This window comes from Rhinopithecus roxellana, chromosome 1 (genome assembly GCF_007565055.1).
Source record: "Rhinopithecus roxellana isolate Shanxi Qingling chromosome 1, ASM756505v1, whole genome shotgun sequence".
NCBI classification, from domain to species: Eukaryota; Metazoa; Chordata; class Mammalia; order Primates; family Cercopithecidae; genus Rhinopithecus; species Rhinopithecus roxellana.
The window spans coordinates 123,693,823-123,720,444 of record NC_044549.1 but is presented as its reverse complement, the minus strand read 5'-3'; the positions used below and the strand labels follow the sequence as shown (position 1 = coordinate 123,720,444).

Below are 26,622 nucleotides of genomic sequence, written 5' to 3'. Positions count from 1 at the left end.
ATAATCTAGGAGCTGCAGAAATGCCGAATGACAGTGGAAGGCCTCCCTTCTGTTTGATGAGGAAGATGGTGAGCTCAGCACTGGGCATCTTTAGTGTTGTCTGTCAGAGGGTCATCCATTGGAGGTGATAGACTCAGTCCCATGCTTTTGTCCCCGTGAAAGTCCCCACCACCACATAGAATGTATACGGGGGGACGAAGTATCTTTTTCCAGTACTTGAACTATCTCTTCTGCCCCCACGAGGTAGGCATCCTGTCTCTGCCTGAGCTTGCTCACCAAAGCAGCCATTCTGACCTCCACAATGAGCTAACATTGCCATTTATAGAGCCTTCCTCTTTGTGCCAGATGCTGTTCTAGGTGCTTTGCACATGTAAACTCATTATATCCCCACAACCACCTTGAAAATTTGGTAATATTAATCCCATTTTATGGGCACAGAAACCGAGACTTCCGAAAGGATTCCAAAGACTTCCAAAGACCCAAAGGCGGTGTCCTAAAGGAAACCACCCAAATTCACACAACTAGGAAGGGAAGAACCAGGATTCCTGCCCTGGTCACTCTAGCTCCAAAGCCCCTGACCTTTGCATCACACCACAGGCCTCCTGTCCCTGCTCCCTGCCAACTAGGTTTAATTTAATTCTATATAATTCAGTTTAGCAAACACTTCCTGAGCACTCACCAAGCGCAGGTCACTCTGCCAGGTGGCAAGGAAATAAAGAGGAATAAGGCATAAGCTTAGGAGAGAGGAACACAAACTTAATGGCCTCCAGATAAGTGCCCACCTCAGTTCACAGGGCCTTCGAGGGGCTTGATTCCACCTGGACCCAGCCTATATGCTAATCCAGCCACCAACCTCAAGTTTGGGCCATATTGATACCCCTCCCACCCACCCCTAAGGAATCCCAACATATCAAAGCTGAAGGGGATCTTATAATCCAACCAAATCATTTTACAGATAAGTGAAGTAAGGGAAGCTGAGGCCCAGAGAAGGGAGGTATCTTTTCCAGGCTAGCACAACTGCTTAGGGGCAGGGGCAGGGCCAGGGCCAAAGCCCTGGTGTCCTCACTCCAGGTCTGGTGCCCTGAATTCAGGTGAAGGCCTCTTTCCTTCACAGCTGGCAAGAAGTTCACACCTGCCCCATAGCAACTGGGGACCCCCACCCCTGCATCCTGGCCATGCACACTTTGCCCCATTTTGCCAGGCCCAGCACCAGCATGGGGTAGGGGGACCAGGCTATGGACGCTGTTGTGCACACTCTTCACAGGCCCAGCCCACACCAACCCCTCTCCAACCCTCGATTTCTCCTTCTCAGGTGTGTGTGTAGGGGTAGAGACGTTGCCGCACAGAAAGTCCTCTGTAGCAAAGACGTGGATCCCTAAATAACATTTCCAGATTTTGAATGAGGACAAAGCCCTTCAATCTCATATCGTTTTTGTTGCTGTTACTAGCTTACAGTGCATAAAGCGCTTTCTCTCTAAAACAGCAAGATGAAACAAGCTGAGTTTTAAGATACAAGGAAGAGAGAAGCACTGCAGTGGGAATTCTCAGGCCACACAAAGGCAAGACCCTTCCCCAAGAGTTTGGAAGGCTGACGTTCCCTTTTCTGATTTGGTCGGGTTTGAGAAATGCCCGTCTCTCCCTTGCGCAAGAGTCTCCACGCCCAGGTGAAGGCGGGTCTTGCTGCCATGGCGACAGCGCGGTTGGGCTAAGGAGCGCCTCTGGCAGCCAATAGAAGCTAGGAGAGGGCGGGGCCCGCTGGGTCTTTTGCGGCTGCGGCGGGCTTGCAGGTTCGTGGACGCGGCATTGGGGGAGGGGATGGGGGTCGCGGGGGTACTGGGGGTCCCAGTCTGGCCTAAAACCTCTGGGCGTGGTGGGCACCGGCCTTCGCCGTCGGAGCAGGGGTCCCAGACTCGCACCCAAAAGTTCCCGTCGGGCCCGAGCGGGGAGGAGCTGCGGAGCGGGCAGAGGCGGAGATGGCGGAGGGCAGTGGGACGTGATGCGCGGGTCAGAGCCGGGCCTTGAGAAGAAACTGGAGGCCCCTGGCAGCGGTGTCCTCTCGAGGCCCCCTCTGCCGGGCCCACCAGGTGGCCGGCGGAGAGCCGGAGAGTTGTGCGGGATGGAAAGCAGGATTTGGCGACCGAGTTTAGCAGGCCTTGGAATCCTGGAGCCCAGCCCCCAACCCCATTCCCACTTCTTGGCAGGATGGTTAAAGGCCTAGCGTGCTGGCTGTGGCGTGGTCACCTTCCCCTTCTCCGACTCCTTATCTCTTTTTCCAGGTGTCCGGCTTTGCTGGCCCAGCAAGCTTGATAAGCATGAAGCTCTTATCTTTGGTGGCTGTGGTCGGGTGTTTGCTGGTGCCCCCAGCTGAAGCCAACAAGGTGAGGGAGGTGAGCCTGCAGCACCTGGTCACGACCGCCGACCACCGTGCACGGCCACCCTGTCTACAGGGCTGACTCAGAGGTAGCTAGTTGCTCCTTAAGCCTGCCTCTCACTCACCTATGGGCCATACTTTTTTTAGTAGTCTTCAGGTTCAAGGCTGCTGGCCTCTCTTAAGGATAGTGCGGGGGAAGAGGGTGGGCACAGAGCACTGACTCACTCTGGATCAGACAGATCAGTGGTGGCTTCCAGCAAGGAAGTTTGGAGAAGTTATCTAAGTTCTCCGTACCTTTCTTTGCTTTGGACCAGAAGTATTTTTCGTTTCAGATATTTTTGGATTTGGGAGTATTTGCACATACAAAATGAGGTATCTTGGGGACCCAAGTCTAAACCTGAAGTTCGTTTATGTGTCATATATGCTGTATACACATAGCTTGAGGGTAATTTTATACAATATTTTCAATAATTTTGTGCATAAAACAAAGTTTATCCACACTGAACCATCAGAAAGCAAAGGTGTCACTATCTTAGGCACCCATGTGGATAGTCTGGTTGGTTGGCATCACCACGGTTCCTGACAATGAATTTATGTGCTACCGATAAATATTTTCTTACAAATAAATTCTTAACAGTAAAAAATATGATGTACTATTAATACAGTGAAAATAAATGATGTGTTCAGGGTAACTAAGCACAGTAGCATCACCAGAATACCTGTATCAGCTGCTAGACACAGCAGCATCAGGCTTTCTGTCTCCTGCTGTGATGCTGTGTTTTGATTAAAGGTTACTGTGCACAGTATTTTTTTTAGGTGAGAAGTAGTATTTGAAGCCGTAGAGGGACCAGAAAGTGGGTTCTCTAGAGATGAGAAGGCATTCTGCCAGATGGCTTTTAAAAATGTTTTTGCCAGTCACCTGATTCATTAACAAGCTTTTGTCTTAGAAGTCTTTTTGATTTTATGGACTGACACGATTTCTTGTTCTGTTATGAATGCACTCTGCTGTAGTATTTCAAGAAGCCCATGACACATTTTTACCATGTCTATAGGTGCTTTTCTGCAGTGTTAACATCATCTTTGTGGTCATGTCTGTGCTTAACAAGTTTGAGATTGGGAGCATTTCGAATTTTTGTTTTAGGGGTGCTAGTACTGCCACCTGTAGTAGCAGTTGTATCTATTACTCTGCTTGGGGAGAATCAAATTACATAACAATGTAAAAATGCCCTGTCAGTGTAAAGTCCTATACAGTTTGAAGTTTCCATTATTAAGGGTGACCCACCTAAGTTCTAGGACTCCTGAGATAACTTCCATTCTTTAAGGCTACATTCCTATGGAGCTGTTTGGGTAGATCTATGGAACTAAAGATCATCCAGGCTTTGAAGTAAGGTTAAGGCCAGGGGTTTGCTTCCATTCTCTCCTCAGAATTCCTAATTAATAAGGACATTTATGGTGGTATCTCTTACTCATTCCAGAAGGGAAGAACTTTCAAAGGGGTTGCTTGAGTATGCCCACAGAAATGACCCACTTTTTCTTGTTTACCCTTGCCCTTTATGTTTCCCCAATCCTACCAAAGAAGTTGGAGATGGAATGTGGGGAAGAGGCTGGCTGCCAAGTCCACTGGACAGAGGTGTACACACAAGTGTGGGGTCCGGGGTAGAGGACTGCCACTTTGCTACACACACACACACACACACACACACACACATACATACACACACACCCACCCATTTCCCCTCTTCCCTCTCCCCCGATTCCTCTAAGTACCTACTTTGGGACTCGCAGGCCTAGACAACTTTCTGTGAGTCTCATTTGCCACCTGGACATTTTCTGTCTTTAGGACCCTGTGCTGTAGCTTGCCTCCTATAGTGGCAGTCCTTGCTGGACTTGAACTTGGGGATGGAGAAAGCTCAAGAGCATAGATACGGTTCACGTAACAGGATGGGGAACAGAAAGTTGACAACCTTGCTAGAACCTGAACCCAGGCAGGGTCTCTGCATACTTGACATGTGCTTTCTCTTCTAGAGTTCTGAAGACATCCGGTGCAAATGCATCTGTCCACCTTATAGAAACATCAGTGGGCACATTTACAACCAGAATGTGTCCCAGAAGGACTGGTAAGGCATTACACACAGGCCTCTGGCTGCTATACCCAGCTGAAGTTATGGGTGTTTACTAGAGTTCTTGGACCCTGGAGGATAAGCATGCTCTCCCATTCCTATGGGGAGCCTTTCAAAGGAGTAATTATTCATGTCACAGAACCAGTTTCATAGTTGTCAATTGTCTATGGAAACAGGACCCAGGTGTCTTGAATTCCAGCTGGGTGGTCCCTGGCCAGGAGGAGCGGATTTTGTTGTTTTGCTTTGAATATTGGTCTTTAGTGATGCATACAGAATGGTAGTAGAGAAGTTGGGAGAGGTAGGTATTCTGACCACATACTGTAGGATACCTAATGCTTTTGCAAAGTTGTGTTACATGTGATATTCTGTGCCAGGCTCATAGCATCCTTGTAAGGTAAGTGGAATGGATTTTGCACCTGTTTTATAATAGCAGAGACAGAGGCCCAAAGAAATAATTTAGAGTCTTGAATTCATTTGTGGGTACCTCACTTTTAAAAAGAGAAGAATAACCCAGAATTCATTCAGAGAAAGGAGACTAGTGTGGTGAAGGGAAGTTTCAACACATTGTCCTGGAAGGATATGGCTTAAGGAAGCAAGGAGAGCCTAAAGAGGAGAGGACTTGGGGACACACGATGATTGATTAAGACCTGGCATGTTATGGGAAGTGGGACCTGTGGGAGCAGGTACTGGTGGGGATCAGTTATGTTCAGTGGGGTTTCTTGGTATAGAGTTGGGGCCAAGGGATAAAGGCTTCAGGGAAACCGACTTAAGCATGAGTTGAGGGAGCATTTCTAATCTAGACAGTTTTGGGAGTCAGGAATCTCCATCCTTGAAGGGCCCCAAGCACAGATGGGCTGAGGTCACTATAGAAGAAACCAGCATCAGATGAGGAGTCCGGGTCAGTGCTGCCTCTCCTGCTTTCTGAAAGCAGATGAGCTTTGAGAAAATACAGATTCCCAGTACCACCCCCCCCCCCTATTTTGGTTGTTCAAATACGGAGTGAGGTTGGGGGGAAGCAGTAACCTTTCTTTCCTTTGGTGCTTAGGACGCAGTTGATCCAGAGCAACACTCGAGAATTTTGAAGCTAGTTGGATTTCCAACTCTGAGACTGTGGTTTTCTGAGAGGCAGTCTAGTTAGATAGACAGACTCTGTGTTCAACCTTCCTGACTTCAAATTTAGCCCAGCCGATTGTTAATTGTGTGACAGATCACTTAGTCTCCACTGCACTTTGATTTCCTTACTGTAAATAGTGGCAGTATTTTGAGTGTTAAGTATGTGTTTGTGTGTGTGTTGTGCATATGTGTGCACAGGTAACTGTAGCACTTAGAACAATACTTGGCACATAGTAAGTGCTTATATAAACGTTAGCTGATATTAATGTCTTTAACATTAGTGATATTAATGTTAGCTGATACCATGCCTTACTGGTGGCCACATAGATAGTCATGGTCAGACTTACACCACAGACTGAGAAAACGGGCTCCTCCTGAAGCACTGGCCTTCTACTTAGGAGGAGTCCAAGTAGCCCCCTTGTATCTTGTGGTTATACTTCAAATAGCATCAGTAAAAACTTTGATGGGCTGTCTTAGCCCTTCACCAGATAACAAGGCTATATCCCACACTCCTTGTGCAGGCAGACACTTGCAAATTTAGGAACAGTCTGTCTGTCCTGGAGCTATAGATGGCCTGAAAACCCAAGGTTGGATGCCTGCAGAGGATGGAGTCCTGTCTAGACCTCTCAGGCTATAGTTTATCTCCTTCTTTCCCTTAGAAGTCAGAATTAAGGGGCTGCCTGATGAATAGCCTTACATCAGGAACCTCAGGGCAGTTCCATTAAGGGTGGTGGGTGAGGCTGGAGGAAAGACTCCAGGATTCTAGGACCCAGTGACACTGACCTTGACTGGGAGTCATCATGTGCTTGCCTGGAGCCTCTTAAGGGTAGGGTGGGGCCTTGACATTGATCTGAGTACCTCAGCACTAGGGCTACAGGAGGCCAGTTTGAGTGGGTCTTCTGGTCTCTGCCACGTTTTCACTTTGCTGTCACGTTGGTCCACTGCTAGAGAACACTTGCACCCTTCCCCTTGGTTGTGCAGAGTAAAGCCAGAATCATCTGAGATGCGGTCCTCAGGTTTAATGGCCAAGCCATGTATGTTCCTATGTTTACTGGTATCCTGCCATCTAGTGTTGAGAGTTTATAACCATATATGCAAAAAAGGCAGAAACCCCAATTTTGCCCCATTGGTGAGTCTGGCAAGGAGATGTGTTATTAGAGACACTCCCAGAGCAGGAAGGCACTTAATAAGTTGGCTAGTTCCTTGCCTTTCAGACTTGTTAAAATAGAACTTTTCTGCAAACAAAATCAATTTTGGAAACAAAGTCTATAAAACGTAAAGTCGGAATTGCTCTGGCTGAGAGGGAAGTGTTCCTCAGCCCCTCCCTGCCTACCACCCCACAGTACAGTGGTTCCTATGGGTCCCAAAAGAGTACAGTTTGGAAGACACTGACCAAGTTCAGTCTCCATTTGTAAATGAGAAAACCGAGGCCTGGAGAAGTTAAATAAATTGCCCACTATCGTGGGAGAGTTGGAGACAGCAGAAGTATTTCAGCTCCTTATTGCTGTTTCCCTGGGTAGCAGGATCCCACAGTGAAGAACTCAGGTCGCCCTTCCAAACTGCCCCTGACACCTTGGCCTTGTGAGAAATCCATAAATCCCACTGCAGTACTGGCATGACTTAGACCCAAGACCCAGCGTAGCTCACGCAAGGGAGGAATCTGGAGGCTTGTAGAGACTTCCTGGAGAAGGGAAGATGGCATTCCCTCTGGACAGGAATGACAACCAAGCACCCTGGGTGACCCTGGCCTTGCCCCTCAACCCCTCCCTCCCAGAGGAAACAGCGTGCAAGGCCTGAAAGCAGTACTTTCAGTTACAACAGGGGAGACCTCACAGCAGGGAGTAAGTAGCATGTTGGACACAGAGATGGAACTGGATCATGAAAGGTTTAGATAAACTCTTGTATGCTACATATGGATTCTTAGGAGAACAGAGTCTTTTAGAGCACATCTCATTCTTATTCCAACACATGATCTTTATATCACACACCCTTGATGCTTCTGCCAGAAACCCAGCCCTATAGCTCAGAAGGGAGCTGTGCTTGACTCTTGCAGGACTCCAGTCAGAGCTGGAAGGGCCTTTTAAAGATTATCTGGTACAACTGCTTTATCTCACAGAGAGGAGGACAGGCCCAGGATATGAACACTTGGTGGCAGAGCCAGGACAGAGCCCAGGTGTGCTGCAGCATGACACCTGCTTCACCTCTGCACACCTCCGAGGAGTTTGGTTTTTTCCATTGGTAGTGATGAAGTGCGTTCTGTAGACTTTTTTGCTTTCTCAGTGTGGTGCATGAACCCAACGGGTTGGAACCATGCTGATCTGAGGAAGGCTGGGAATGAGAGGCTTGAGACAAGCCAGGTACCAGCCCAGGCCCCACTGAGGCTGAGTCAGAAGTAAAGACATGTGGCTGAGGATCTGGATTTGGTTTCTGGCCTCACCACCACTGTGGAGATGCCACTTTGCCTCCTAAGCCTCTTTCCCTGTTTTTAGATGTGGAACCTATGATCTTTATCCCACCTTATTCAAGAGTGCTGTTAGATGAAAGTGGGCTAAGTGGGTCTGCTCTTCCTTTAGGAATCACGTAGTTACTGAGCCTGCTCTGGCAAGCACCCAGCTAGGCACTGGGAATATGGAGATGTATAAGACATAACCCTGTGCTCAAGGAACGCACATCTCCTGGGGAGACAGCACAAATAAAGATTGGATTCCAGTGCAGTGCGTTGGCGGGGGGTTGGGGGGAGCTGGCTGTTGGGCACAGGCAGCTGAGCTGAGAGTTAAAAGATGAGATGAGGTGGCAAAGCCATGCCCTCCTGGTAAGAGTGTGAGTGTGGCTTATTCAGAGAGCAGCCTGGCAGATCCATGTGACTGGAGGATGGGAAAGTGGGTGAGGGAGGCGTAGCAGGAGATGGAACTGTAGTAACTTGGGTTGGGACCCCTGGCAGAGCAATTGAGTTAGCCCTGGCCCTAGGGGCTCTGTGGAGGCACTGACCCGGCCTAAGCTGGGGAATGACATGACCAGAGTTGCATTCTGGAAGACTACTCGGCTGCCGTGGGAAGGTAGTACCTGTTAGAAAGGCCAAACTAGAGGCGGGAGGGCAGTGCGGAGGCTGGCGCAGTTGTCCAAGGAAGATAGGATGAGGGCCTGAGCTAAGACACAGCAGTGGGAAATAATAAAGGAGATGAATTCGAGGAATTTTTAGGGAAGTAAAATCACTGGCCTTTGGTGGATTCATAGATGAGAGGAAGGCAGTGTCAAAGATGATTTCCAGGGTTTGACCCGGACAGTGAAGTGGATGGTAGAGGTGTTCTCTGCCGTTGCGAATGGGGAGCCAGTTTGCAGGAGTAGGGAGTAGGGGGCAAAGGGTGTGCAGGGGCGGGTGTAGAGTTCATGGTCTCTATGGGACATGCAAATAGTGACTCCTGTAGCTTATAGAGGAGAGTGGCCCTGGCTGGAGATTCTGATCTAAGATCCGTCAGCTTCTGAGTTGAATCTTTGGGACAGAGAGCACATGCAGGGAAAACATAGCATGAGATGAGGAAGGCGGCTGGGGGTAGAACTCTGGGAACGTTGATGGTTTTGGTGCCAACACTGTAGGCAGTTTGGAGAACTGGTTTTGATGTGCAAGGGGCATGGGCTATGAGGCTTTGGGTTGGGAAGGGATTCTGCCAGTCTAATCCTTTATAAGCCCTCAGTCCTCTCTGGGGGCACCCTTCACCTTTGCCCAGTCCCTACCTCTCAGCTCCCCTGGCTGCCTGCTTCCCTGGTCTTGAGGCTTTAAGACCTGGTGGCCCTGCCTCGACAGCCCTGTCTGTCTCTGTTGCAGCAACTGCCTGCACGTGGTGGAGCCCATGCCGGTGCCTGGCCATGACGTGGAGGCCTACTGCCTGCTGTGTGAGTGCAGGTACGAGGAGCGCAGCACCACCACCATCAAGGTAATGCCAGGGTCTCAGGAAGCCAGTGGGATTCCCACACTCCATTCCCCAATCGCAGGCTGGCCTGCACCCACAGTTTTTCACTTTATTCTGGAACATTCCAACAGCTATGAGACTGGCTTCTAGGCTGGCCTAGTACAGACACCGGGACCCACATCCCACACTTTCCTGGAGCCAGCTCCCTTCTCTGCTCTCTTTCCAGTGGTTCCCATTACAGTGAGAGGGGAGAGCCCTGGGAGAGCTGCTGGAGACTCCCTTTTCCCTGCATTCTTTCCAGATTTTTTCCTTCCTCTCTCTTCTTCTGTTCATCCAGTAAATCTCTTTTCGGTGCCTGCTATATTCTGGGCGAATGCTGCCAATGGGGAGGTTGGCCTGCCCTCCTGGAGCTTAGTCTAATTAAGCTTCCAAAGTGACTAAGCTCCTGTAAAAAGCATCAGAGCTGTGAACTAGGGCTGGGTATTGGGTGCTGGAAGAACATCAGATTGGTCCTTTTGTGTTTTCCTGAACCTTGTTCTCATTGATTATTTGGGTGAATTCAGGAAAGAGATGGTAGACACAGTCACCACCACAGACGTCACGAGGTCTCTGTTCATTCCTCTGCACCAGGCAGAACTTCCTGTGTCTTCTGGAGGCTGTGAAGCCGCCCTAGCAGAGACCCCCATGACCCCCAGCCTCCCAGTGCAGCTTCCTAGTCCAGGTTCTAACAATCCTGGACCAGGCGCCTGGCACACACAGTGCTCACTGATTACATAGTCATTTCTCTCTCTTTTTTTTTGTTTTTTAGAGACTGGGTCTGACTCTGTTGCCTATGTTGTAGTCCAGTGGCATGATCACAGCTCACTGCAGCTCTGACCTCCCAGGCCCATGCAGCCCTCCCACCTCAGCCTTCTGATTAGCTAGGACCACAGGTGTACATCCCCACACCCAGCTAATTTTAAAAATTTTTTTGTAGAGGCAGGGTCTCACTATCTTGCCCAGGCTGGTCTCAAACTTCTGGCCTCGAGCAATGCTCCAGTCTTGGCTTCCCGAAGTGCTGGGATTGTAGATGTGAGCCACCATGCCCGGCCTAATGTAGCCCTTTCTGTTCCAGTTTGTAGTTTTTTTCTGCTTATCCTTTGAAGAGTCTGTAGATAGCATTGGAAAATAATTCTCATATTTAAAGGCACTGCCGGGTCCTCCATCAGGTTTCTCCTTTTGAGGCACATTTTGGGGGGTGGTGGTCTTCACTGCTGTCCTTCCTGCTTGTTCCAGGGAGCCCTGTGCTGTAGCTCCTCTGTGTTCTCACCACTCAGGGACAAAGCAGCTGTCTGTCCTCCACCGCTCCCAGCCAGTGCCCTGTGCAGACTCAACTCCTTTCATCCTCCCACCTGAGGCAGCCCCTCCTGCAACTGTCTTTCTCCTTCTCTGAACTTGCTCCAGTGGGCCTCACCCTCCAGGGACCAGACGCCTGAGACCTGAAATTCAGAGCCAGATGTCGCCACTGCTCCCTGTTTGGCCGGGAGGGAACTTCCTGGCATGGGGACCTCATCACATACAACTTCCTAATCCCTCCCATTTCCCCCAGTCCTCCTGCCTAGGAGGCACCCCTCAGCTTCAGCCTATTGAAGACCCAGCCTCTGTTCTCCTTCTGCCTTCCTGGGGTGCAGGTGAGGTCTGATTATTTGACCTGTTTAAACAGGCGTGAACACGGTGCCCCAATCAGGTGGGACATTGGTCCAGTGGAACTTGGCTATTGACTGAGCTGGGCGCCCAGCTTGAAAGTCCTGAGGTTCTTTTTTTCACTCTTGTTCACAGTCTAGGCAGGGCAGGGCTGAGATCAGAAGCCAGCAATGGCCAGGCACTGTGGAATTAGGAAAGGCATTTGAGAGGGAGTCAGCAAGTCTCGGTTCGAGTCACACCTCTACCGTCTGGTAGCCTTGGGATCCTGGGTGACCTAGCCCAGCAGTTCTCCGATGATTGCAGCCCCACAGAGGGCATTTAGAAGCAGATGAAGGTGCTTTTGTGGTTCCAATAACCGAGGTGTGTTACCAACACCGTTACAGGGATGTCCCACCCAAAATCCTAGAGCACCCACATTGAGAAACATTGAATTTGCCTCATTAAATCTGTCTTTTCTGTAAAAAGAAAATGACTCCAGCTTGTGAAGCACTGTGTATGTAAGAGATTCATGGAGTTGTTGTTCTAGCCCTGGCTTTCCCCTCCTTGCAGAGGGGCTGGTGGGAGGGCAGGCATGACCTCCACCCCCAGTGCACGCCTTACCAGCCCGAGCCACTCTGCGCAGGGGCGTGCTGTGAGTGGGTCAGCGTGCCCCATCCGTCCTGCTCTCCACAGGAGCAATGAGCCCACCAGCCCAGGTTTATTCTTCCTGGTCTCAGCTTTCCAGCCTCTCCACAGCCTGTTCTTCCTTGCTCTTAGTTTCTGATGGCTTCACCCTTCATCATGGACTCTTCTACAGCCAGGGAGGCCCTGTGTTCCCACCTCTACCCCGCGAGCCTCTCAGGGCATCAGGCTCCAGACTTCTTACTCTATCATCTGCCTAGGCAGCTGCCCTGATGCCTGCTGTGCAGATTCCCTCAAGTTAGGACAGAGCGCTTCCTCTGTGGAGTAGGCCCTCCCTTTCCTTTCAGGGCATGCTTTCCCTCTGAGCCCACATTGCCTCCAAGTCCTTTCTTAGCGCACCACTCGAGGAGTCACTGCCAGCCAGGCACAGATGGCCCGAGACTAGAAACGGATTTCTAGCCCTGGCCCCAGATGCTGATTCACGGGCACGCTGGTCTCTTCCCCAGGTCATCATTGTCATCTACCTGTCTGTGGTGGGTGCCCTCTTGCTCTACATGGCCTTCCTGATGCTGGTGGACCCTCTGATCCGAAAGCCAGATGCATACACCGAGCAACTGCACAATGAGGAGGAGAATGAGGTAAGAGGGCTTTGAGTGCCCAGGCCCTGGGCCCCTGCATGTGTGTCCCCAGGGCAAAACCCAGAGGAGCGCCACCTAGGTCTAGGGCCCACCTCCCCCACACGCTTCAAGTTGCTTTTCTGGTCAATGTCCTACACACCACCCAGACTCAGCAGGGACCTGCCCTTTGCCCTTCCAGATGAAGCAGGACACCAGGCATCAGGCAGGCTCCATGCACAAGCCGGGGGAGCCATGTCATCCTGCTGCACTGTGCTTCCCGGCAGACGGGGTGCAGCCAACCAGGGCCAGTCACACATAGATACACATAATATTCCCCGCATGCTCAGACATGGGTGACAAGCTGCTGGCGGACTGGAAGGCGGCAAGTTAATTTGTTTGTCAAGTGATTCCACAAACATCTGTTGAACACTTGCTCAATGCAAACCAGAGCTCCAGGGTCTGGAGGGAAATGTAGGATTTCCAGAGCAGAAGAGGAATGAGGTAGACAGTGGTGCCGGGCGGGGGACGTTGCCACGTACGTGTGAGGAAGTTTGAGCGTTGCAAGCATAGGGTAAGGGTGTTTGCACAGTGGCAGAGAGAGCTGGCTAGTAGATTAAGGCCACATTATTAAAGGCCCTAAATGTCAAGCTAAGGGGGCTTGGCTTTATCTGATATGGAAAGTGGGGAACCACTGACCCCAGACGGCCTGCAAGGCCTCCAGGAGCTCATGCAATGGTGGGTAGCTGACGGGGCTTGGACCAGGCCCAGCGCAGTTAACAAGCGCTCTCATCGTCTTCCCATTCATCCTGATACTAAAAAGTTATGGACACCATGGCGAGGAAACCCAGGGGGACAGGAGGGCTCAGGTGAAGGACTCTTGGTAGGAGTGAGACGTGGTGCACCTCCATGTTGAGCAGAGTTGTGATGAGCCCCGCACTCCCCAGGTGGTCTAGGGGAATCTTGCCCGAGTGAGCCCTGTGTGCCTCGGGCTCCCCACTTACGCGCTCATGTACCAGCTAGCTGGGCGCATGAGACAGCAGAGCGGGCTGCTTAGAGGCGTGGAGCCGAGGCGGACGGGGTTGGCTGCTGCTTCCACACTGAGCTCTGTCCCCAGGGCCTTGCTGCTGGAAGATACTCCTGTTTATTGACTGATGGAGGGATGCCCTGAGTGAACTCATGCATATGCATAAGGAATATCTAGTGGGGAAGCGCCTCAGCTAGGCCTTGGAGAATTAGTTGAAGAAACTGAGAGTTATTTAGCTTAAAGGAAAAGAGACAACTAAAGGAGACGCATGATAGCTGCCTTCAGAAGTTTGTAGGAGACAGCTTAGCCTCACCTAGGGACAGAGAGATTTAACACAGTATAAGGAGGAAGCTAGGAGTCTTCCTGTAGACAGTGTGGTCTAACTATGGGGTAGGTGGGCTGGGCTCCCTTGCAAGACCATGAGCCAGTTCCTCACCAAAAAGAGGACCCAGGGGCTCAAGTCTAAGTGTGAAGCTGCCTGGGTGATGTGGGTCTGGGCCAGCATGAGGAGTGAAGAGAAGGGCAGGTCAGGGAGGGAGCCTGCCTGCTCTCGAGGGCTGTGTTGCCCCACCCTGCGCACATGCCTGGACTGCTCCGTTTGCCCCCAGCCTCCTGCTGACATGAGTTTGGCCGAAGGTGGAGCAGAGGGGATGAACCTTGCCCCATTGGAGCTGGGGCCTGGGAGGTGGTGGCACTGGCAGTTGGGTGGTCTGTGTTCAAGAGGAAACCTCGTGTGCCTACCTGGTTATTAATGTAGAGTAATAGCAGCTCTGATAGGGGAGGAGCATCGCTAATAAACACTCAGCGATTAGGGGTAATGTGGTAATTGCAGTCCTGGCTGGGGTAGTAATTGAGAGATGCAGCCCAATGATTTCCGTGGAATGCATGGCTCTGGGGCATGGCCTTGTTGTGTCTCCTGCTATCCTAGCCAGGGAGCCGGAGGGAGGGCAGCTTACCGTCCCTGGGTATGAACCCAGGTCTCTCTTACCCCCAGGAGACCTGGGGTGCTCCTCATTTGAAGGCTGTTCGTATGAGCCTTGGGAGGAAGAAGGGGTTAGATTTGCTAACCTGTAGCAGGACTGCCTGAGAGGACAATAGGCTGTGACAGGCTGCAGCACATAGAAGCTGGCGAGCCATGCTCCCTGCAGTAGGGGAGATTCCGGCCCTGGTATGGACAGGATGACATGCCCTCACCTCTCACCCAAGGTTCTAAAAGGTCATAAAAGGTTGTGTTTAATCTCTTTGATACCCTAACCTAGGGTGCAGCCAACTCTGGCTGGTTTTGGCCTGGGGCAGGTAGATCTCATTGGGTGCCCTTGGCTGGGTGAGGAAGTGCCCTCGGTCCCATTCTTTGGCATCACCTCTCCATCCCCTCACCTCCTGTGATTCTGTGTGGTCTGGAGGTCACAGATGTCTGTGGTTCAGCAACCCTGCTTTTCTGAGTGTATTCAGAAAACCTGCAGGTGGTACAGTGTTGAGATTTGCCCAGACCTTATGTCTGCCCTCGGGGATTTAAGCCCCAAGATGGCCAAATGCAGGTGAACCAGCAGGAAACATAAAGGCTGGCAGTAAAATCTGGCTTCATGAGATGGATGGTCAGCTGAAGAAGCCAGATGCCTTGGGAGGGCCTCTTTACTAGACAAGGGGTCGGAAAGTTACCCTTCCCTTTGTGTTAGTCTGGGAAGGAAGGCTTCCTGGCAGAGGGGGATTTTCAGTGCCAGGTCAGGGTGGATGGGAGAGTGACCACTGAACTGCAGGGAGGATGAACAAGGCATTGGGGCTAGACAGAACCCAAGGAACTTGCCTTTACAGAGACCGGGGCCCTAGTCCTGGACGACAAGGGGTAATCTACTGTCCCTCTCAGTGCACAGAGGAAAAGGATGTGGGAAAACATGGGGCTGGGGGGCAGGCACTCAGAGGAGCGGCAGGAGTACCTAGGCTGTAGCCATGTCTCTGGGTTTCACCCCAAGAGGAACAAAGTCAGGACATGGCCTCTTGGAGTTCCTTGAAAGCTCGCCTAGGCCTGTACAACTCGGTGACTTTAGAAGGAAAAGTCTCCCTAGGCTCCAGGAACTTTCAGACCCTATGCCCCAGGAGTTTGGGACCCAGTTAGGGGTGAGATCTGGAAGTCAGGGCATTTTTTCAGGTTAGGGACCCCTTGGCTCCCTCTTCCCAATTCCTGTGGCCAGGAGCTCTCCTGCCCTGGAGGTAAAGAACTGGAAGAGGAAGGGGAGGCCTCCCCCTCAGCCTCAGCCCTGTTCATGGAGGGAGATGAAAGCCTGTCATGTTCCCTTTGAAAGCGCTGGCAGAGCCTCAGTGGGCCCTGATTGCTGGGCGCTACCTCCCCTGGGATTCCAGCAGCATTAGGCGTAATCCCTGGGCTCAGACGTCCTTTGAAAGGAGGAAGCAAGCATGTTTGCTGGGGCAGAAACGGCAAACAGAGCTGTTTTAGATGTGCAGGTTGGGCCCTCTTTGAAGAGACACACATGGTTTCTCTGAGGCTGGGGATGTCGCTGCTCACAGCATGGGCCCAAGCTCTGAAGAGGTCTTCAAAGTGCTCACCCTCCTGGGGCAGTGGGTAGAGTTCTGGGCCCCGTTTGGGAGAGAGTATACAGGGAAATCAAGGAAAGGCGATGATGATGATGGGAACTGGAAATGCAGGCACCGGGGAGAAGACTCGGGCCCCTGGGGAGCAGTCTCCCCTCCTGTCCGCACATGGGTGGCAGCTGTGTGCTGAGGACCCCAGCCCTGGGGAGCTGACAGTGAAACACGGAACAGACACATTGATGAGGGCAGTCCAGACAGCCTCCTCCCCTGAGGGCAGAATAGAAAGGTGTGCAATTCAACAGATGCTTCTAGAGCCTCCAGTGGGGCAGCACAGCATTGTGGTTAATCACAGTCGTGGGAGGGGCTGAGCCCTGCCATTTACTATCCGTGGTGCTAACCTCCTGATTTAGTTTCTAAATCTGGAATAGACATAATCATTTTTACCTCAGCATAACTGTTGTGAATGTGTGCGTGGAAGCTTTACAAGTATTTGCTCATCCTTAAGAATGTGCTGTTTCAATCAGGTGTTAACACTTAAGTAGCATCATGATTGCTGGAGGGAAGCCTGAGGGGCAGAGTGCACAAGGGCCTGAGTGAGGCGATCACCGCAGGTAGAGAGAGGATGCATGGACCAGTGTAGCCAGAGGCTCGGGGGTAAGCGGGCAGGTGAGGCTGGGAGTGCCCTTGAATGTCATGCTCAGCAGGGTTTTACTTGTGAGCAGCTGGGTCCCAGCTGGGGTTTTTGAGCAGGGAAACAGCATGAGTTGGTGTGTCGTAGGAAGGTGGCTCTGGCCGCAGCATGCAGGGGTCAGGGAGAGCCTCGCCGCAGAGATGCAGTGGGGACGCAGCAACAGCAGCAAGGATTTGGGTCAAACATGGAAAACTCAGGCTGTATAGTCCTCTTGCTAAAGGGCTTTGCACTAGGGCCATGCTTTGCTGAGTGGCTGGTAAGTGACGAGACCGCCTGGTCACGTTCCTGTGTCTGGGATTGGGGAGGAGGGAGGAGGAGCAGCCAGAGAGGGGAGAGCCACCTGAGGTGGGGTTCTCACTGTCCCTGTGTTCTCGTCATCAGACTTGGGCCAAGTCTAGTGCCAGCTCAGTACCAGTGCTTCTGGGCAGACTGAAGAGGGTTTCATCTGGGATGGCCTGAAGGGCTCAGGGCTAGTTTGATCAGCTTGGGCTTATCCACACAGCTACTTGGGTCCTCCCAGTGCTGGAGAGGAGGGCCTCGCTTGATGTCCTGAGTATTGGTTCCTTTAGAGGTGCTTTGTTCTTGCTCTAGCTGTGGGGAAAGATACCAACCTGTCTCTTTGGTTGTCCATGCTGGCTCCCTCTTAGGAGAAACCTGCTAAAGAAGGATCCAACTGGGTCCTAGGATAAGAGATATACATACATAGGTTCAAATTCTGACTTGGCCAGTAAACAGCCATGCAGCCTTGGGCAGCAAGATGATTCACCTTTCAGAGCCTCAGTTTCTGCAGCTACGATACGGGATGGTTTTACCCATTTGCCAGTGTTGTAAGCCTGGGAATAATCTGTGTAAAGTGCCTAGCAGAGCGCCTGGCACGTAGTGGCACTTTTCACAGTCACACTGGTCTGGTCCCTCTGGGGACCTCCTGGGAACCCATCCACGTCCAAGCTCTTTCCCCTGATTGGGAGGGGCTCCACCCGCCTCTCCTCCTAACTGCCCTTCTGTTCCCAAGTTAACCGGAGACCCAGACTCAGGGGGAGAGGGGAGGAATTGGTGGTATTTCTCCCGCTGCTACCCACCATACTTGCTGCAGAGCAAGCAAGGATGAGGCCTCACTCTGGGCTGTCTGTGAAACAGATGTGGAGGCTTTAATACCTTTTAATCAGACTATTAGCGATGGAAACACAGCCTCTCAGTGGCAGCTTTCCCCCACTTAGGAGCTGTTTGTTAAGACTTTACATGAAGGGAAAACAAATGATACTGTGGTAATGTGGTGAATTTCAGCATGTTCCCTTAATGCTCTGCTCTGGGCTCTCCCTGGCTTCCCCTTCTCAAGACGCTCCCCTGAGATGCAGAGCAGTGGAAGGAGGGCAGGGCTAAAACTGCCCCACCCTTCCAAGCATAGCACCCCACCCCACACACACTGGAGCCCTGTCATGAGGAAGACGGTCCCAGAAGGGATGAGAGTGGGAATGGAAAGAAGAAGAGAAGGCAGTCCAGCCCCCAGAGCCAGGATGACCAAGTCCCGGTGTGTCCATAGCTTCCCAGATGGGTCTTTAGTGTCCACCTCATGTAGACGGCCACACAGAGGCAGGATTGGGTGGAGGCTTGGTCTTAGCACTGTGGCCAGCTCAGTCAGCACAGTGAACAGGGAAGGCATGGAACTGGAAGGAGGGGCAGCAGCATAGCAGTTCTCACAGGCTTTCTCCTGGCAGCAGGCTGCCAGCCTTACTGCCTGCTGGCTTCCAGAGCTAGGCTTTGATATCAGTCATTGCTCCTAGGGAAGAAAGAAACCAAAGGTTTCTTGAGCCCTAGCTCTGTGACAGCCAGGATAGTAAGTGCTTTATATGTGTGTTATTTAACTTTGCCATACCCATCTACTAATCTTAAACCAGTGTATTTCAAACAAGCCATTAGGTCATGAAATGAATTTTGTGAGTCATGACCAGGATTTTTTATAAAATAAAATGGAACAGAGCAAAGAATATCAGAATGCATTACGCTAAGTATTGTTTTATGAAACTTCCTTTTCACTGTGTGTGTGTGGGGGGGGGGCGGGTAATATTCGGTAACTATAATTCCTAAAGACTGTAGAGCAGAAAAAAGTCTCAATGACTATATTTATTATATTAAATTGAAGCTTGGAGAAGTAAAGTAACTTGTTCAGGGACACACTGCCTCAGAAGTGACTGAGGCCATGGCTCCTTCCCAGCCCCTGCTGTGGACCTGTAGTTCCACCTGGGACACAGGCCTAGGGAGTCTGAGGCTAGAAGGGGCAGGTGGTCCCCAGCCCAGGAACAGAACCCAGGGGTCCTAATTCCAGCTCAGTGTGCCCCCTGCCTGACATGGCCACACCTGCCTTTCAGGTGTTCCCTGAGCCTCACCTAGCCTGGCACAGGAAGCCTTCCTCAGGACCTGGACAGGAGGCTCCCAGAAGGCAGTATCCATCTCTAATGCAGCTTAGAGATGAGCGCTCACAAGATGAAGTCCTCAGAGCTCCAAGGGGATGATGATGAATCCTCTCCCAGCTTCCTCACTGCCAGCTCATTATCTGTCCACCCTACCCTCACCTCACCACCCCCCTTCGCCCCAGCCTGGCAGCTGCATGGTGACAGAAGCCGTGCCAGCTTGGGGCATTAGAAGCAAAGTTGCATTTACTGGGCGGCTCTGGGCTTAGAGAAGTGCACTAATCCCTTAAGAGATGTGTGGCAGGAGATGAGAGGCAGGGAAAGCTAGGGAGGAAATCCCCACGGGGGTGCAGGCCTGGCCCTCAGCTCTAATTCTCTCCAAAGATCAGGTTCAGGTCCTGCAGGAAATGCAGAGGCTCCGGAGCTTCAGAGGCAGAGAAGTGGTAATTAGGGGAGGATGCTTTTGACGGCAGCAACAGTTCTGAAAGCAAAGGGGAAGGGGATCAGCAGAGGCAGATAGGGAGGAAGCGGAGCTGTCCTTGGCTATCCAAGGAGGGAATGGGCCAGAGTGGGCTCTGCAAAGGAAATGCTGGGGCGGCTCTGAATTTCCATCCCTGCCAGACTCCCTGAGTGATGTCACATCCCTCTTTCCCAGGGAAACTAAGATCCCGTGGATCTGGATCTGTGCAGACTCCTCAGTAGGCACCTTCTCCCATCTGAAGCAGACTGCTGCCATCTCAGGGTAGCCAGACCCTAGCCCCTGGGCCTTCCTCCCATTCCCTGGGCAATGGCAGGGAGGGCAAGGGAATTCTCTAGCCTAGTACTAGCCCTGGGGGCACCTCAGTACATTCCTGAAACAACGAACGTCATCAGATCCTCTGCCTAAGTGAGGTCTTGAAGCCTATGCTTAGTATCCTTCTTGAGAGTTAGAAATAGTGGAATGGAGCATGATGAGGGGTGAGTTCAGGCTGGGAACCTCACTTGAGCTATCTGTGTGGCAGTAACTGGGGCCCCAGCAGAGCCTACTCTTCCTGGAGTGCTTCCTTTCCCAGGCCCCAGGGAGGGACAGGGACCCCATCCTGCAGATGCTACAGACACTAAGGCCTCCAGCAGACCTGGCACACTGTTCAGCTCTGCAGATGACAAGGCAAGGTCCTCAGCCCACAGCACTTGTGGAGGCCCAGCCTCCCAGTCTGGGGAAGGTCAGGCTTTGGGGTTGCTCATGCGTCATTCTTTCCATGTCAGACTTTCAGGACCCAAGACCCTTCTGGCTTGCTGTGCCAGATCTTCTCTTTTTTTCTTCCCACTACAGGATGCTCGCTCTATGGCAGCAGCTGCTGCATCCCTCGGGGGACCCCGAGCAAACACAGTCCTGGAGCGCGTGGAAGGTGCCCAGCAGCGGTGGAAGCTGCAGGTGCAGGAGCAGCGGAAGACAGTCTTCGATCGGCACAAGATGCTCAGCTAGATGGGCTCCTATGGTTGGGTCAAGGCCTCAACACCATGGCTGCCAGCTTCCAGGCTGGACAAAGCGAGGGGCTACTTCTCCCTTCTCTCGGTGCCAGTCTTCCCTTTAAGAGCCCATGGCATTTTTCCTCCTCCTCCCTAACTTTAGAAATGTTGTACTTGACTATTTTGATTAGGGAAGAGGGATGCGGTCTCCGATCTCTGTTGTCTTCTTGGGTCTTTGGGGTTGAAGGGAGGGGAAAGGCAGGCCCGAAGGGAGTGCAGACATTTGAGGCGGCCTCAGGAGTAGATGCAGTCTGTCTCTCCTGGCTCCACTCTTGCCACCTTCCAGCTCCGAGTCTTGGGAATGTTGTTACCCTTGGAAGATAAAGCTGGGTCTTCAGGAACTCAGTGTCTGGGAGGAAAGCATGGCCCAGCATTCAGCATGTGCTCCTTTCTGCAGTGGTTCTTATCACCACCTCCCTCTCAGCCCCAGCTCCAGCCCTGAGGACAGCTCTGATGGTAGAGCTGGGCCCCCTGAGCCCACTGTGGTCTTCAGGACGCACCTGGAAGCTGGTGTTCCCTGTCCCCTGTGCACCTCTCCCATTGGGGCATGGAGTGCCCATGCATACTCTGCTGCCGGTCCCCTCACCCACACTTGAGGGGGCTGGGCAGTCCCTCCTCTCCCCAATGTCCACAGTCGCTGAGCCAGATGGTTGGTTGGAACACGAGACTCAAGAGGCTGACCGTGGATCTGAACACCACAGCCCCTGTCCTTGGGTCGCCTCTTGTCCCTGAACTTCGTTGTACCGGTGCATGGAGAGAAAATTTTGTCCTTCTCTTGTCTTAGACTTGTGTGTAAATCAAGAAGCCATCATTAAATTGTTTTATTTCTCTCACTTGCTGGATTTTAAGAGATTTAGGGAACTGGGAATTTTTCACAAGTGACCTGGTAAATGTATCCCAGAGGGGACAGAGAGCATTGTGCTTGCTAGGTCCAGACAGGCAGAGCCTTGGGAAGTCCAGGTGGCTGTGGCAGAGCCAACCACAGTGCACTCAGGCCAAGGCCACGGCTTGCTGGAAGTCCTCCTCACCTGATGAGGAAAGAGGTGGGTAGGCTGGGGCAAGGAGCATGGTGAACCGGCCCTTGGGAGTTATCCTGAGATTTTACTTGCTTCATGTCTGTGGGCTATTCCTCTGAAACTGAACAGTGCCTGATTCATCTTAATATCCTACAGATGGGCCCCCATGCTGGGTTTTTGGAGAGGGGTGGGAGGCAAGAGAACAACGTGAGGTAGGGGGTCAGTTTGCAGTAGTTTGCTGAAGTTCAGAGACAGAAGCATAAAGGGGATGGGACTGGGGTGACCTGCAGATGGGGCTCCCAGGAGGAGCAGAGACTGGTTGGCATTGGAAACAAGAGACCCAGGTGAGAGAGGACCAAGTGCATTGTGGGGTCCTGAGCAAGTCCACTTGGGAAGTTTGTGGTAGGGCTAGCAAAAGATAGATGTGCCCCCAAATGCAAGGCTGGGACAGGGGAGTTGGTACTGACAACATTTCTACTGGTTCATTTACTTGGCAGCTACTCAGCGCCTACTAGGGCCAAGTACTGCTGTGAAGCTGCAGTGGGCTCTTTTATTCTTTCAGGATAGGGATGCCCTTCTTTCAAGAGGCACACAAAAGCAGCACTTTCCAAAGGTGGGCAGGTGGGTGTATTAACTTACCAAGGATAACCAGGCCAGAAATTGGTGCCTAACATTGCCAGATCTCCCCTGTAAAACCACATGCCCTGGGGGAAACCTTGAGTGCCACATTTCTCTGAGGCTTGGGTAAGTCCTGCGGATGATCCAACCTGGCTTTGGTAGTTTTCAGGACAACTGCTGTTAACTATAAATAAACCGAACTTTAAGGCCAGTATATGAACATTTATAAAAGATTAGGAGTGACTGTTCACTTTACTAAGGATTCAGCCAGTAACCAAACATCTCAATATGTCTCAACTTCACACACAAAACCCGATTTTCAGACGGTGGCAGAGTGCACTTCATCTCTCTGTGAATATGAAAGGACGGAGATCCCCACCAAGGGGTGAGTGCACTGCTTGACTGGTATCTGGAACAGAGATGAAGACCCCTGCAGCCAATGACGGAAAAGATCAGAAATGACATTCTTCACCTTGTCTCGTATGATGTAAAAGGAACAGAACTTGGCCGGGTGTGGTGCCTCACACCTATAATCCCAGCACTTTGGGAGGTCAAGATGGGCAGATCACAAGGTCAAGAGATCGAGACCATCCTGGCCAACATGGCGAAACCCCGTCTCTACAAAAAATACAGAAATTAGCTGGGTGCGGTGGTGCGTGTCTGTAGTCCTAGCTACTTGGGAAGCTGGGGCAGGAGACTCACTTGAACCAGGGAGGTGGAGGTTGCAGTGAGCTGAGATTGTGCCACTGCACTCCAGCCTGGTGACAGAGCAAGACTCCGTCTCAAAAAAAAAAAAAGGAACAGAACTTCGTGCTGTTGTGTTCAGAAATCCTGTCTTCCCTCAAACCCAACAACCATGCTGTTCTGTAATAGATTGGTCCTACCTGGAAAAACAACTGGTTGGAGTTGGCCCTGGGAGCCTGAGCCTTAGAATTGGTCTCCACAGTTAGAGGCCAGCACTCATCCCTCGTGTGGCTCAAAGGGAGGCTGATGGAGAGGCCAGCCTGCTTCCTCGTGGCCTTTCCTTCATTCCTCACCTAGCCCGACTCAGTCCTCCTCCTCCTCCTCTCATTTCCTGGCATCCACTGTTACGCATCTGCCAGTAAAACCCCAACCCCGCCCAGCCTGACTTCCCTGCTCCTCCCTGGGCAGCGCAGTGCTGCCACAGAGGCTGAGGGTGCCCCAGCAGGCGCATGGCCTCCACCCCCTCCCTTCCCCCATGAGGGCCAGTAATGCTCCCGTGAGGCTCACTCTTGAGGCCACTAGGCAACCTTCCTGTCTCCTCATCTCCCTCCCCTAGAAAATCTTGCCTATGACTTCAAGAAAATGGAGTGATCTCTTAACTCAGCCCCATTGTTAAATCATTCTTCATTCATACTCATCCTGACCGCCTTTGCTCAGTCTTGGGGATAGCGTGTTCCTATTCAAAGCCAACCACCCACCCACCCACCCCATACTGCATGGGATACCCATCATTTCTCCAACCCCCAATACTGTCGGGGACCTCCATTTCTCCAATCCCCCCTGCCCAATACTGCCTGGGACCTCCATCATTTCTCCAACCTTACCCTATTTACTGGCCCTTCTCCTCAGCCTAGTAACATGCTCAAGTCTTTGTCCTAAGAACCCTCCAGGGGCTCCAGGTCCACCCCTGGTTATAGTGGAGTCTCCTGCCTGTCTCTGTGCACTCGGTCATTCACCCTCTGCCCCTGCCAGCTGACCTTGCCCTCCACGCTCGTCTGAAACTGTGCTCAGCAAGGTCACAGCTGGCTCTGGGAGCACCAGGCCCAGGGGGTGTCTTTGGTTCTTCTGGCCCTCTCTGCTATATTTGGTGGTGTTGATCCTCCCTCCATAACACTCTTCACTTGGCTTCTGGGACCTGGCCTCTTGGGCCTTTCTGACTGTCCCTTCCTGTCCCCATGAATGTTGGCTCCCCAGGCTTCCATGCTCAGCCTACTTGGCTCAATCTAAAATTTGATTTCTAAGTACTCTCTTTGGAAGTTTACTCTATTTTGCAGTTTCATGGTGTTTATTCAAACATCTCTATCTCTAGCCCAGCCCTAACCAGCCCCTGAGCTGCAAAGTTACGTATCTGGCTCCCAGTTGGACTGTGCCCCTGAGCACCTCAGAGCCAAGATTAAACTCATCTTTGTCCTGAAATTGGCTTATTTTATATGTAATATATAAAAATATGATATATGTTTATATATAATTTATAAATTATAATTTTATTATATATAATAATAGTGTTTAATATATATTAATATATAAATTTATATATAAAAACTATATAGTATATTTATATAGTATATATTATACATTATATATAAAAGTATATTTTATGTTTATATATAATATATATTACAGATAATATATTGTATATAATTTATATATATTATATATAAATATATAATATAAAAGAAGCCAGTTATATATTATATATAATAAAATATGCATTATGTTCATATAATATTTATAATATACATTATATATAATATAGACTATGTATTTTATATATATATATATTTTTTTTTTTTTTGAGATGGAATCTTGCTCTGTTGCCCTGGCTGGAGTGCAATGACATGATTTTGGTTCACTGCAACCTCCACCTCTCAGGTTCAAGCAATTCTCCTGCCTCAGCCTCCGAAGTAACTGGGACTACAGGCACGTGTCACCACAGCTGGCTAATTTTTGTAGTTTTAGTAGAGACAGGGTCTCACTATGTTGGTCGGGCTGGTCTTGAACTCCTGATCTGAAGTGATCTGCCTGCCTTAGCCTCCCAAAATGCTGGGATTACAGGTGTGAGCCACAGCGCCTGGCAGCTTCTTTTATATTCTTAACTGGTGGTACCACCACCCACCAAGTTGTTCAGGCCAGAAACCTGAAGGTCATCAATTCCTGATTCTTCTCTTGTACAATCACTCACAACGTCCCACCAATTTTACCTCCAAATAGTCCTCAGATCTGTCCCCTCCCCGCAGCCCCTGTTACCACTGCCCCAGTCCATGCCTCCCCATTTCTCACCAGATACTGCAGTTCTTGTCAGGAGTGCCAGAGAGTATGTTTTTAATCAGACCAAGTCACTTCCCTCCTTCAGAGCCATCAGGAGCTCCCCGTTTCCTAAGGCATGAGTTCTTTATTGAGACCTGTAGGGCCTCGAGGCCATGGTCTGTCTGCTCCTCTGGCCTTTAGCCCCAGAACCAATTGGCAGGAGTCTTGGAAGTGAGGGAGTTAGAAAGACCCTCCAGGTGTGTGCTCACCTAGGTGGGTGCCAGGTCTTGAGTACCAGGAAGGCAGCGAATCCCAGGCTGCCCCATGAGGCTCTGTGTCCTGGGTAGGAGCTGCCTCATCTCCCCACTGGCTCCCACAGCTCAGACCCTGCCCTAGGGGATGAGGCAGGAGCTGAGCTTGAAGAAGGGATGGAAAGGGTAGAGGGGAGATGCCCCAAGCCTGCATTTACTGTCTAACACTGGAGCATGTATTTCCCAGTGCACAGGCAGTGCCTGTGTGGTTGCATGGAGTCAGTAGGTGCCGTGGACAGAGTGTGGTCTGAAAGCTGGAAGCCACCTGGGTTCTCAACCCAGCTCTTCCCCTTGGCAATGCCTGAACCCCTTTGAGCCGGTTTCCTCATCTCTAATAATACCAGGCCTCAGGGCCTAGCCTGTAGTAAATCCTCAACAAATGAGGCACTGGGGCCTAAAGCTCCCTAAAAAACCCATCTTCCACCTAGTGAAATAAGTGGCATGGCTAAGAGCACAAACACTGAGCCCAGTACCCTGGGCATAAATCCTAACTGCCACTTACTAGCTAGGCAGCTTAGAATAAATATTCAAACTCCATATGTCTCTGTTTCCTCACTGCAAAATGAAGCTACAACTACTGACTGTGTTGGGTTGTTGGAGGGAGTGCGTTGTGAATGTGTGTAAAGCACTTAGAACAGTTCTGCAGTGTAAGCACTCAGCAAGTGTCGGCTGTTCTTGGTCACATCCCTATTATTACTATCACCACATAACCTGCAGCCATCAAGTCAAGGTTCTGCAGATTCAACAGGGACTTCCTACTCAGTGTTACCAGGGGAACTTTAGGCTCCAGAAAACCCGGACCCCTCAGCTAGATCCCACACTTGTTGAGGTTCAACTCCACACTTCCAGGTGGGACAATTTCTCCTCCATCTCCCCTGCCCCCAGGCTTGGAACTGAGCACGGAGCCAAGGCTGCAGGCAGGGCTGGCTCTGAGGGTGCCTGAGCTCTTGAAGGTTTGGGGGCTCCTCTGATTCCTGTCTCCAGGTGGACACGGAGGCCAAGGCTCCAGGCTGGGAGTCGGGACCCTGACCCTGGCTCTGCTGCTATTCGCTGTGTGATCTTGGGCAGGGTGGC

General features: G+C 51.2%; 1 protein-coding gene across 2 annotated transcripts; it reads left to right on the top strand.

The window, feature by feature from the left end:
• Positions 1-1,676: 1,676 nt before the first annotated feature.
• On the top strand, positions 1,677-21,445 carry TMEM9 (transmembrane protein 9). 2 transcript variants are annotated; one of them, XM_010362684.1, is made up of 6 exons: positions 1,677-1,787; positions 2,277-2,378; positions 4,397-4,488; positions 9,428-9,536; positions 12,323-12,454; positions 20,416-21,445. In XM_010362684.1, the coding sequence occupies exons 2-6, from the start codon at positions 2,313-2,315 to the stop codon at positions 20,566-20,568; spliced, it is 552 nt and encodes a 183-aa protein (XP_010360986.1). In that variant the 5' UTR covers positions 1,677-1,787; positions 2,277-2,312; the 3' UTR covers positions 20,569-21,445. The 2 variants fall into 2 exon arrangements, with proteins under 2 accessions (XP_010360986.1, XP_010360987.1); XM_010362685.1 differs by having other exon boundaries at positions 1,677-2,084.
• Positions 21,446-26,622: the final 5,177 nt, after the last annotated feature.

What these genes read in the sequence shown, in the direction of transcription:
- TMEM9 (XM_010362684.1), top strand. Translation starts at nt 2,313, where the DNA reads ATGAAGCTCTTATCTTTGGTGGCTGTGGTCGGGTGTTTGCTGGTGCCC. An exon ending in CCCCAGCTGAAGCCAACAAG is followed by an intron (nt 2,379 to 4,396) that starts GTGAGGGAGGTG and finishes TTTCTCTTCTAG; the next exon opens with AGTTCTGAAGACATCCGGTG. An exon ending in ACAATGAGGAGGAGAATGAG is followed by an intron (nt 12,455 to 20,415) that starts GTAAGAGGGCTT and finishes TTCCCACTACAG; the next exon opens with GATGCTCGCTCTATGGCAGC.